Source organism: Adiantum capillus-veneris, chromosome 12, assembly GCF_014529385.1.
Source record: "Adiantum capillus-veneris isolate H3 chromosome 12, ASM1452938v2, whole genome shotgun sequence".
In the NCBI taxonomy this organism is placed as follows: Eukaryota; Viridiplantae; Streptophyta; class Polypodiopsida; order Polypodiales; family Pteridaceae; genus Adiantum; species Adiantum capillus-veneris.
Window position 1 is genome coordinate 113775253 of NC_140942.1, and position 12827 is coordinate 113788079.

The window sequence follows — 12827 nt, forward strand, 5'->3', positions numbered from 1 at the left end:
TCCTCTTAAAGCAAGGGAAGGAGATGCAAGATCAAGTCAATTGACTGGGAATTTCACATGAGACGATACAAAATTCACCTATGAGTTGTTTTTGAAGAAGTGGAAGTACCTTTTGTGCGCATTTGGTGCATCAACATTTGGTATTATGAAGAATCGATGATCACACGATCAAGTGTAAATGCGTGTTGCATGTTAAGGCTTTCCTTTGACTTGGAGCATCCTTGCAACATGGCGGCAAGTGCCAATATCAAACACATCATTCATGCAACATGCGACTATAGAGGATACATTGGCAAGTGATAAAGGTCTGCACAAGAGCCATGTATATGTCCTTCATGAGTGCCTTGGAATTTGATAATCACCTTATCAAAGTCGTCAAAGCGTTGGACAATCACCTTGAATCAACACCCATATCTCTTAGATTTCCTTTCTCATCACTTGTCTGCACCTCTTCGTTGTATGTTGCCCCCTCGATGATACAAGTAGTATTGCTCATGTTTTTTATTTCCCCATCTCTTATCAAAGTCGTCAAAGCGTTGGACAATCACCTTGAATCAACACCCACATCTCTTAGATTTCCTTTCTCATCACTTGTCTGCACCTCTTCGTTGTATGTTGCCCCCTCGATGATACAAGTAGTCTTGCTCATGTTTTTTATTTTCCCATCACAGGCTTGCTGATGCTAATCACAAACAAAAGAGAGATACATTAATACCTGGAGACTTTAAGGAAACAATTGATGTGAGGGTGTCGAGTATAATCCCATGCCTATATGCAAGCTTAGTGATTCTAAGAACATTCAAAGGATGGATACGTTCATAGCCGAGACCATCGAGAAAACAATTGATGAAACATGTAGATTTGTGGATATGAATCACACATAAAAGAGAGGGACATTGAGTGCTAGAGGTATTGGGAAAACCACATGTTGCAAGGTTGTTGAGTATATCATTATGCACATGTGCATGCTTGCTAATGTAAACCACCCACAAAAGACACAGATTGTCGAGCATCACCACAATATGCCTACATTCAATGGCCACATTAATAGCTAGAGGTAGCCAAAAACTACCTCTAACCAAAGGCATGACCAAATCAAAGGGGTCTAAGCCAGAGGACACTGAATCAAATCTTGACAGCACATATGAAGAGAAAAAAAAAGAGGAGAATGAAAGCACTCTAACCTGGCTCCATTCTATGCAGGTCCTTGAGTGTTTGCAGGCTTACCGTGGATTAGCCCCCTTCCTCAGATTTCTCAAACGCCTCTTGCTTTCTCAGATTTCTTAGATGCCCTGCGTGCCCTTCTTCTTTCGCCCTGAAAATTCGAGATGCATGGCTCCTGAGTCAGCATCCCTCTTGGGCGAGTCAGCCTCCCCCCAACCTCCACCTCAGCCACCCACTGCCCCGTCAGCCTGATGTCCGAGTTTACTTTTTAAAGTGTGACATGGACGCCTCATATCACTTCGCCGCCCGCGCCTCACTTCCCAGTTGCATAGCCACTGCTCACCCTTCATTGAAGACCCCGTGGTGCATAGTGCTGAGGGATTGATCGTGTTGATTTGAAACATTTCTTCTTGGTGCCGCTAATAATTGATGTTGATTGTATTGAAGTAGATCGCAAGATTTGAATTTTGAAACATTTCTTCTACCTTAATTGGTGCCGCTAATAATTGCTGTTGATTGTATTGAGTAGCTCGCAAGGGAAGCCAGCTGTTCTGGCACGGTCAACTCGACGCTCTCCTTCACCTTCTTCATTGAAATGCGGGCTAACGGGGGTTGGGCTTGCGCTTGCGCTTGATGACAGGGTACGCAGCATCAGGATCCCCATTGCTGTAGCTTCCCCTCATTCTTGGTCTTCTTAACTTGTACAGCTCGAAACAGTCTTGCGCCGCTCTTCATTGTAAAATAGTGTAGGACGAAAGAGAAGCAGAAGGAGAAGGAAAAAAATGGCTGAAAAGCTGAATGTGGAAATTTTTCTGGAAGAATGTAGAGAGTCTGGGGACAAAGCCTACAATGCCCTCAAAGGAGTCTTGGAGCTTTTGCAAAACCCTAGCACTCGGGTTGAAGCTCGTATTTTTCTCTCAACTTTACAGAAGATTACTAACCACAGCAGCCCGTCCGAGAGTCTTGCTGTCTACCATTTCCGCATCCACCACCTTTCTCTCACAGGTTATGAAGGTGATTCTAGAGCTCAGCTTCTTGTTTCCTGCTGCTGTTTTTAAGTGCTGAAAATCTGTTTCTCCTACTTCTCCTTCATTTTTGTCTGAATGCCATTATCCATTGCTAATGTAAGACAGCTAGTAGTCACATTTATGCATGCTGATCTGTAATCTCAGATCCTTGCATGTAACTTTAGAAAGCTTTGGGCTGGTGGCTTGCATCATATTGCATCTCAAGAATAACCTAGGGTTATGGAAGTGGTCTAAGAGAGATAAGACTAGTAGTGTGGAAAGATCGCACCAGGAGAGAACTTGCCTCTACAAAGATGTCAGAGAGACTCGACAAATAACTTCATCCTAACTTAGTTTGAGCAATGCATGCACATATGTCGTTCAATGAAACATCAAGCATAAAAGAGCGTCTCTTATAATTATTTAGAATTGCTGCCTGGAATTCAGAAGCTTTATAGCTGGAAAAAGACAGTCAAAAAAATCAACTCACCACCTGACTAGCTTGTCTCGTGTCTTTTGCACGTTCAAGAATATAGCACCCTTGCTTTCTGGAATTATTGAATCCTTTTAAGCCTATCTTAAACCTGGAAAAGGACTCAATTACATGTCTACAATAAAAATATTGTTACTATCATACAAGTCTCATTTTTGGTTTTCAAGAAATTTTTGTTAGCTTACCCCTTTGTGTATTCAAAGAGATGTGATTGTATGTAGTGACTTTATGCTTGCGTTCAAAAGTGCAAGGTATTATACACTCTCATACAATTTTGCATTGAGATATGTGTCAATAATGTGGGTAACATCTTGTTAAATTGATCAAAGGAGGGCAGGTAGTGGACCTTATTGTTTAATTGAGGGAAGTCACAGGGAATGTTTTTCTTGGCTTGCTTGAACGTTGAAACACACTTCCACACATTGGGGTTGCCTAAAACGGACTGGAATGCCTAGGATTTTAAAGGGGACATGTGACGGCAACGTTGTGTTCCCGAAACGGCCGGCCGACGGGACAACGATTGCCAATGGTCAGTTCTATTACTCTTTCTGTTAAAGTTGCAATTTTTCAGATTACACTCATCTCTACTGGGGTTCCCTTGGTCCTCAATGGGGCTTTGGGGAGGCTCTTTGCAACTTCCAATGGTCAGTTCTATTACTCTTTTTGTTAAAGTTGCAACTTTTCAGATTACACTCATCTCACTGGGTTTCCTTGGTCCTCAAGCCTCATGGGGCCTTGGGGAGGCTATATGCAACTTCCACTTGAGCCTTGAGACTTGAAGCTCCAATGCACCATCTCTCTTGAGGCTTAGGCATTCTAAGTTCCAATTGAAGCTCTCTCTCTCTCTCTCTCTCTCTCTCTCTCTCTCTCTCAATCAAGCTCCACATCTCCCTCGTTCTCCCTCTAGCTCTACATCTCGCTCGAGGGTCCATCTCCCTCAAGCCTCCCCTCTCAAGCTCTACATCTCTCGCAGCCTTTCTCCCTGTGAAGCATTCTTCCTGCCATCATCCATGGCCTCCTCTTCTCTGGCCCGTCAATGCTCATAGAGGCAAAAGAGGAGTTTATTTCTTAAAGAGACTTGAGATTTTGTTCCCATAGTCTTGGATTAGACTTTCCCATCTTGATAAACCTCCAAATTGGTTGAGCTTTGACTCTTTCAAGTTTCTCGTAAGGAGATCTAATCTTAACTGTTCATCTTATGATCACCAGTATCATGCCACTATTGTCGGGGAGTGGACGAGGTGGGAGGAGATGAACATTGAGCTTTTGTTTGTCGCAGGCGGTGCAAACTCATGGTCTTGCAAGCTTTGCCCATGCAATTGAAAAGGTAGCACTGCCCAAGTGAGGGCACACCTCCTTCATGTCAAGGGCGATGAGGTGCTTTTTTTCTCAACAATGATTTTCTAGAGAAAGCGGCGCTCAAAGAAAAGGATAGGAAAATGTTTGCGAAGACAGCGTGCTGCCTTGCATGCAATGCCATAGACCCTGCTGTTAGATTTACACCACTCTACTGCTTCACAGGTCTAGGGCGTGCATGTATGGCTAGTGTGCCTCCGGGCTGGCCGCCCTTTGCATATGCATATAGGTTGCATTGTCCGGCCGCCCACTTATGGGCCGGCTGCCTTCATTTGTCCAGGCGCCCTACTTAACACTTTTTTCTGCCGGGTTGTGGGGCATTCCTCTTGCATTGCTCGACCTCCCCTTGGGCACCTATATATGTGAGGCCAGGGGGGGTACCCACAAATACATACGATTGGCATTGTACTGGTCTCTTGTTCTAGTGAGCTATTTCATGGTCTTGAGACTAGGCGCATCATCATCAGCATAAGGTTCTTCTCCCAAGAGGACAATCAGCCAACAATCTCTGCAAGAGGGGGTGACACCATCACTTGGACAACGTTTCTCGCGACGGAATGCTCTGCCACCTGTGTTTTTGCAAGAACCCTGCAGATCTATTGTTTTCTCCACTAGCGCTAGGGTCTGGGACCCTTTTCTTTAAAGAAAAACCCCTCTTCCGTGTGTGTTTTTTGCTGCCCCTAGCATCTTTTGAGAGCTGAGTTTTTTGGACAGCAAGGCTGCGTTTTCAGCAGAGGAGGGGAGCGCTAGCCTTGGCCCATCTTGGATCGTGCCTTCCTATACCCGGTTGAGCATCCGTTGCTTTGCCTGCGACAATCCTCTTCATATCCACAGTTTTTAGCCAGCATCCACTGCTGTTTTTTCTGTTGTCAGCCCACTAAGGGCTGCGACTTTGATTTCCCACCCTCCCCAGACCCTCTGCACCCCTCTGCACCGCTTTGGACTGTGCCAGGAGCGTACGAGCACGGTGAAAATCGCTGGACAGCAGCGTTCTCATCACCTTGCAGTTGCATTTTTGGGTGGACAACAGCCACATTGTTTGTGTTTTTCATAGAGGATGAAGTTACCTCATGCCAGGACACCATACGGTGGTGGTCCATGCGGTCTCTCAGTGTGACTGCTGCAGTACACGGTATCTTCGACATTGGCTTGATCATCTATGGGCGTATGATCCTTGGGAGATCCATCGTTTCAACCATCATTGGGCGGTTGCGCAGTCCAGATGGGGTGGTGACTTGTGGTTTGCTATGGACACACCTATTCACTCATCAAAGGAGTTCACACGAGATATGGCCATGCTCATGGCATATGGGATTCCGACATTTTCGGAGATGATACCACCATCTTTGGTGGACAGACACTTGCCACTTGACCTCGACACTCCAGATCACTTGCTTACACAGGAGCATCTACATGGACTTAGGGAGATGATCTTGGATCTCTTCCTGGACAGGTTTATTGCTTGGATCTACAGACTAGAGTGGGATTTCAGTGCTTTGGACTCTCTTGGAGAGTTTACCCACGAGATGTGGGAGATCAGGCATCTCGTGACTACATCCGGAGTCACCCGGGGCTTGGCTTGGATGGTAGTGCAGTTGCTCTTCTACACCACTGATCATTTGGATTGCTACCTTTAGAGTTGCCTACACTCACCCTCGGTAACCTTACAGCAGACTTATCCCCCGAACTGGTCAGTAGGCCACTCCCAGCTCATTCACATTGAGAGCCACACCGAGATGCGGTTTGATGGCGTTGTTTGCGTGAATTTTGTTCTGGTTGACACCGGAGGATTGGAGGCCGGAGATATAGCAAGACAACACAGATTGCTCAGTCTGGCTTCCCTACTTCTTCAGGATGATAATGATGGAGACAACTTGGTCTGACCACACCTCTTCTCAGGGGCCCTTCATAGCGCAAACTGTTGAGTCTAGCTTTCCCCTCATCTTGGATTACCCTACCTACTGATAGGACACCATCCGGTGGTGGTCTGTGCGGTCTCCCGGTGATTGCTGCAGCTTACGGTAGCTTCTACAATGTAGATTGTTTAGTCTGGCTTTCCTTGTCTCGGAGGATGTTTACTACGCAGATTGCTACATCTGGCTGTCCTGGATTTTTTCACAGCTTAGCCACCTGGCCACACTGGGTTACAGGTTCATGCATTGACAGGCTTCCGGTCATTCTCATGACGGTTTGTGGGCTTTCCTATTTTCTCCAGACGATTTGACTACAGACACCACATATCCTAGTGGGCAGAACACTTGCAGGTCTATTGGCACTTCTCTTACGACAAGGAGTTGTTTTCACACTCAGTTTGGGGCCTTCACGTAGTAGATCACCCTGTATCGGCCGAGTACAAGAATTTACTACACTATTCTTTTCACACTCAGTTTGGGGCCTTCACGTAGTAGATCACCCTGTATCGGCCGAGTACAAGAATTTACTACACTATTCTTTTCACACTCAGTTCGGGGCCTTCACGTAGTAGATCACCCTGTATCGGCGGAGTACAACAATTTACTACACTACTTGTGACGGCATTTTACCATGAAGATCTCTCGGAGGTTCGGACACCCGAGACTTCTGCTACACTCATGGAGTCTCCTTCAGTGACACCTTCATCATTTTCCTCACATCTTCGGCTTCATGCAGTTTGTTTAGCATCAGATGTTGAGAGGGGTGTTAGATTTACACCACTCTGTTGCTTCATAGGTCTAGGGTATGCATGTACGGCTAGTGTGCCTCCGGGCTGGCCACCCTTTGCATATGCATATAGGTTGCATTGTCTGGCCGCCTTCATTTGTCCAGGCGCTCTACTTACACTTTTTTCTGTTGGGTCGTGGGGCATTCCTCTTGCACTGCTCGACCTCCCCTTAGGCACTTATATATGTGAGGCCAGGGGAGGTACCCACACAGATACATACGATTGGCATTGTAGTGGTCTCTTGTCCTGGTAGTCATGGGGTTGATCGCCCCCTCTTCCCTACACCAGCGTTTTTGTGGTCTACTCTATGTGTGTGTGTGTGTGTGTCTCACGCTTCCGCTCATGCGCTCACACCTGCCACCATGGTATTTCCCTCTTCCACTAGCTCTCAAGCAGCTGGCAGCTTTAACATTTGCTCCACATTCTTCCAATGAAAAAGTTCATCCGATTGTGCTCGGTGTCGTAAAGTGCCACTTGGGATGAGGAGGTGGATGTTGATAGAGTTTCATCTTTTGTTTGGTGGTGGCTCAAGTATCTTTCAAGAGCAGTTTTAGGAGAGTTGTTTTGTGGCTATGCCCGGTCGTACTTGAGATAGATGTATGTTTTTTGACGGTATGAGCCATGTGTCTTGGCCACCCGGTCGGCTGGCATGAGGTAGGATCCCCTGTTGCTAGGGTTTCTTGGGTTATTCTCAATATTTGCAGTTTCCTTGTGTTTTGTCCAATCGAGGACCAAATTTGGTCCCTTGGGCCAGTTTTTTTATCATTTGAGATGATGTGGTATCTCATTAGGGTGCGTGTCATGTGGAAAAGCTAACTCTTATTTCTAGGGTTTAGGACAGCCTAGGAAGTGTTCTGGCACCCTTGTGAGCCTATGCGTAGGACGTGCATGTCGAGGCACTTTATATTAGTTGCATACCCTCTGATTGCACATGAGCATAGCCAGTGTTTGCGACGTGTAGGCATTGGGGAGTGTTCCTATATAGTTGCATTAGTATAGAGCCTAGGTACATGTGAAGCACCTCTTATAAGTGAGTTTATTAACTCAGTAAGTGACATTTTTAGAAAATTTAGGATTTTTATTGGCATTGCCTTACCCAGCTTTAATCCCATATCTAAGTGACCCCTAGGGGTCACTTCTCGAGCATAAGTCAGTACCCTCGGTATTAGCTAGATTAACCAACATCCCATCAGCACCAACATTTTCAGATTTCAGCCATAACCTCGCCGTAGTGTTGTAGATCCAACCACTAGTACCAACGTTTTTAGTTTTCACCCCAAGGTAGCGAATCAACCAGCGTTTTCAGATTCAGCCCTCGGATCAGCCAGCGTTTTTCAGTTTCAGCTCATCAGTGACATCGGTGACAATAGATCAGTCGATAGCCTCGTCATCAGTTACAGATCCCAACAGCTACCCTAGCGTTTTGCAGTTTCAGCCCTTCATAGCAAGATCCTCTCAACATCTCAGCATCTAGGACCATTGTATCAGCATTTGTTCAATCTAAAGCGAATACCTCTCTATCACCTCTCTAGTGATAGAGAGGGGGGCTCTTGGAGGGGAGTTTGGGACCCCGTCTGGTGCTAGTCCTCTCTCTCTCTCTCTCTCTCTCTCTCTCTATCGCTCACAGAACCTTCACTCATAGTATCATTCTCTCTTCTCTCTAGTCTTTGCACATCTCTCATAAAGTAAAAGGAACCTTGAGTACGCATTGAGCACTCATCCTGAGTATTCACCACCAATCACTTTTGTTGCACCTTACATTGGTATCAGAGCTCGTAGTGTTCGGTATCACCACTCAAGAAAAGACCCTAAAGAACCTCTCTCAGATTTATTTTGTCAAAGAATCTTCATGTTCGTTTCGCAGACCTATTACCTACTCCCACTCTTAGTCCATTGCACATCGGGCGTGCTCCCGTCTTCATCGCTCTGACTTAAGGGCTATGAAGGCATAAAAGTACCATTTTTTTTTTTTGGGCTTGTTTGAGATTGCACGTATTCCAAGCTCACTTGGGCGTGTCAATCTCTAATTTGGAAGAGCGACAGGTAACCCAGAAAAGAAGGGCTTGTCCAGCCTCCCGTCGTGCCTCTTTCCATTCATTGAGAGCGGACCTTGCACATTGCGGCAGGCCAATCGATGTGGCCCCCCCTCTCTATTGCTATAGAGGTATTCGCTTTAGATTGCACAAATGGTGATACAACGGTCCTAGATGTTGAGATGCTGACAGGATCTTGTTGTAGATGCTTGGATCTGCAAGGCTAAGAGCTGGAAATGCAAATCGCTAGGGTAACTGTTGGGATTTGCAACTAGTGACGAGGCTATGGGCTGATCTATTGTTGCCAATGTCGGTGATGGGCTGAAACTGAAAAACAATGGCTGACGCGAGGGCTGAATGTGAAAACGCTGGCTGAATTGATACCTTGGGGTGAAAATGGTATTGATGGTTGGATCTGTGACACTACGGCGAGGTTATGGCTGAAATCTGAAAATTCTGGTGTTGATGGGATACTGGTTGATCTCGTGCAAAAACGCTAGAGGTGCTAAGGTACTGCGGATACTTGGGCTAGTACCGAGGGTATTGACCTATGCTTGAGAAGTGAATCCTAGGGTCGCTCATATATGGGAGTAAAGCTGGGTCGGACAATGCCAATAAAAATCCCACAATTTCTAAAAATGTGACTTACTAAGGAGTCAATAAACTCACTTACAAGGGGTGCTTCACATGCAGATAAATAGCTAGGCTCAATAGTAATGCAATTGTATGGGAACACTCCCTAGTGCCTACATGTAGCAGACACTAGCTATGCTCATGTGCAATCAGAGGGTATGCAGCTAAGCTAAAGTGCCTCGACATGCACGTCCTCACAAGGGTGCCAAATTACTTCCTAGGTTGTCCTAAACCCTAGAAATAGGAAGTAGCTTGTCCACATGCACCTATGGTTATATGCATGTGACATCCCTCCCTTTTCAAGGTGAGGTATTGGTACCGAGCTGCAGGGCTATCGTGTAGTCCGCCAACAACTCTGAGGAATCTGCAAAGAAATCTTCATTGCCCCACTTTGCTGCGTGGGTGCCGCGATACTTGAACTTCAAAAGGATTGCAATGCTTGCTTCTATGGGCCGCGCTGAAAGCGATGTAGAATAATCTGCTTTGGCTCCATGTCTTCAACTTTGTCTATGATCTCGGGTTCATCCTCTTCAAGAATCTCCTCTGGGGGATCTCCTTGAAACAACTTCAACCGCAACTTCATAGACACATCTTTTACTTTTCGGATGACCGAAAAAGGACTATGCTTCCTAAAAGACTATGGATAAAATGCAGATACAAAATGTGAGAGTGTCAAACCTTTCAACGAGTACATGCCAAAAATGTGATCTAAACTTGGATTTTATACCTAAAACTATCGACTCTGGCAAACCCCAAAGGGAATACCAATGCTTGATGGACAATTGGGCTAATGCTTTTATTGTGACTATGTCTTGCCAAGGAATGAGCATGCAAAATTTATTGACATGACCTACAATGATGAAACATTGTGTATTCATCTACCTTTCCTAAAGTGATCTTCATGCTGTTGTGCTCATCTGTGAGTGAATCATCTGCACCGTGCAATATGGCTTAACTATGAGAAGGTAGCACACAAAGATGGTGACAAAAATACCAGAGATCGTCATGAATGAGACTCGTAAAATACATACTGACTTTTCATGCGAACAAAAGATACTTCCTGAATGGGTATTGTGGACCTTGACTAAAGTGTAACAAACTTGGACACTGTCAAGATTCTACCGCGACACGGCAGAGATTCACTTCAAAACAGTTCACAATTTACACTTGATTCGACACGGCCCGGCGTAGTTCCGTGCCTACAGATATTGGCCCCAGAGATTGGCGCGCCTTTCGATATTTCTTTTTGTATTAATCTGTGTCCAAAGCACAAGAGAGTGGGAGGGTGCTCACTCTTAGACTCTACGTCCAGATGGTCAGAGAAGTGAGGCCTTGCCCACTTATTTATTGGTTACAAGGGATGCCCAAAAGCAGAGTCCCAAAAGCATTCACTTTTAAAAGCTTCTTAAAATAAAGCAATTGTGTAAGGTGCAGTGGAAGTGAATGCAGAACTTTTCTCAAGACGAGTGCTCCGAACTGTGCTCAAGGGTTCCTTTTACTTACGGAAGGGAGAGCCTTCCGTTCCTTTAGTGAGAGAGTGCAATGGACACAAACAAAGTGGTGAACACTGTGAATGAAGGTGCATGAGACTGAGAGATAGAGAGAGAAGAATACGACACCAGAATGTTGTCAAACCCTCCTCCGAAGGCCCCACTCTCTATGGCGAGAGCAGTCTACTATTGATTGCACGAATCTCTACAATGCTTTGGACTTGCCGATGATGTCCATGACGACGATGAGACGGGCTGAAATCTGAAAATGCCAAGGGCTGAAATCTGCAAATCTTTATCTGCTGAATTCTGACTCTATGTCGATGACGATGTCGACGACGACGATGCGACGACGACGCGCTGAAAACGCAGATGCTGAAATCTGTGTTTTCTGGGCTGAATCTGCAAACGTTGGTTGATCTGACTGTGCGGCGAGGATCTGTTGCGTGAAGGTGAGATTTGCAAGGTTTGGGGGTGCTATTGCGGAGTTTGAATGCTGAAAACTGAAAACGCTGAGTCTACTGTGATTTTGTCGCGAAGATCTGCGAAAATGCTAGGTCTCTTGCAGAAGCAAAAACGCTAGGCTGATTTGGGATCCTGCTGCAAAAACGCTAAGTCTGTTGCTGTGCAATCTGCTAATGCTAGGGCTGATCTGTCTTCTGCTGGTTTTGCTACCGCCGGTTTGGATCTGCAAAAGCAAAACGCTGGCTGATCTGCTTGTTTTGCAAAACGCTGGCTGATCTTTGGTCCTTGGCTGAAAACGCTAGGTTTACCGCCGGTGGGGGGTCTTGTTGAGAAGGTGCTTGTTGAACAAGTTGTTCCTGCTGCCTCTTCTGCCAGAAAGTGCTAGTGCTAGGTTTCTCTATATACAAACTTAGTAAATTTTTCCTACCTAGTTTCCAACAAAAGTCACTTAAAAATAATAAGTGAAAAATGTCAAAAATAGGGAAAATAGGTCTATGCATTGTAAAATGCTCCTGATGGGTTCTTACTGAAACCTGATGATCATGCTGTGTGCAACCAGAGGATATGCATCTATCTAAGTGTCTGGACATGCACGATCTGCGAATAGACTCACAAAAGTGCCAGATCACTTCTTAATCTAATTGAATTGAACCCATATCATGAAGTAGCTTGTCCACGTACACATAGGGTTAGATGTGTCACGTGACATCCCCTCCTTTTCAAAGTGAGGTACTGGTACCGAACTGTATGGCGTCGAGGAAAATCGCCAATAGCATCCGGAATCCTAGAAAGGACTCTTTGCCGGCCCACTCTAATCTGTGGGTCATGCGATACTTGAACTTCATAAAAGTCTGCAACGCTTGCTTCTTTGGGCCGTACCAAAAGGGACAAAAAGTCATTTGTGGCTCCTTCAATGCTTCAACTTCGTCTATAGTCATGTGTCTACCTTCTTCAAGAATCTGCGAGGGTGAAATTCCTGAAACCACTTCCAACACAAAAACATGAACATGCCCATTCTGTGTAAAGTGAGTGGAATTCTCGTCTTCCTTAAAGACTGTTCATGCAGTGTAGATGAACAAAGAGACGGAGTGCCAAACTGTTCATCATTCACACACAAACAATGAGATCGAATCTTGTCTTTTTGATCTAAATCAATCAACTGTGGCAAAACCCAATGGAAATGCCTATGCTTGATGTTCAATTCTTCTTGTGCTCTTTCGGATATTGGGTCATGCCAAGGAAGAGACATGGAATGTGAATTCCTTGAATGCAAACATTTCGTCTTTCCATGAGTAATTCGTATACATCCGTGCTCATTCATGAGTGAATCGTGCTCAACGTACAATATGTCATGCCTATGAAAAGGGATCACACAAGGACGGTGACTATAATACAGGAAAGCATCACGAATGAAACACTCGAACAATGCGTGCTGACTAATCACTCGTACACATAATACTTCCTGTGGAGGTTCTTGATACCTAG

At 45.3% G+C, this 12827-nt stretch overlaps 1 protein-coding gene across 2 annotated transcripts in view; it reads left to right on the forward strand.

Moving 5' to 3' along the window:
- The first annotated feature begins 1635 nt into the window (after positions 1-1635).
- Positions 1636-12827, forward strand: part of MMT (methionine S-methyltransferase) — an 83009-nt gene continuing 71817 nt past the window's right edge. Inside the window, exon 1 of one of the 2 annotated variants that reach the window (XM_086525594.1) lies at positions 1636-2178. In XM_086525594.1, the coding sequence (XP_086381720.1) occupies positions 1947-2178 (232 nt within the window). In that variant the 5' untranslated portion in view covers positions 1636-1946. Of the gene's footprint in view, positions 2179-3174; positions 3194-12827 lie in introns of those variants that run through there. The other variant, XM_086525595.1, reaches the window with a different exon arrangement.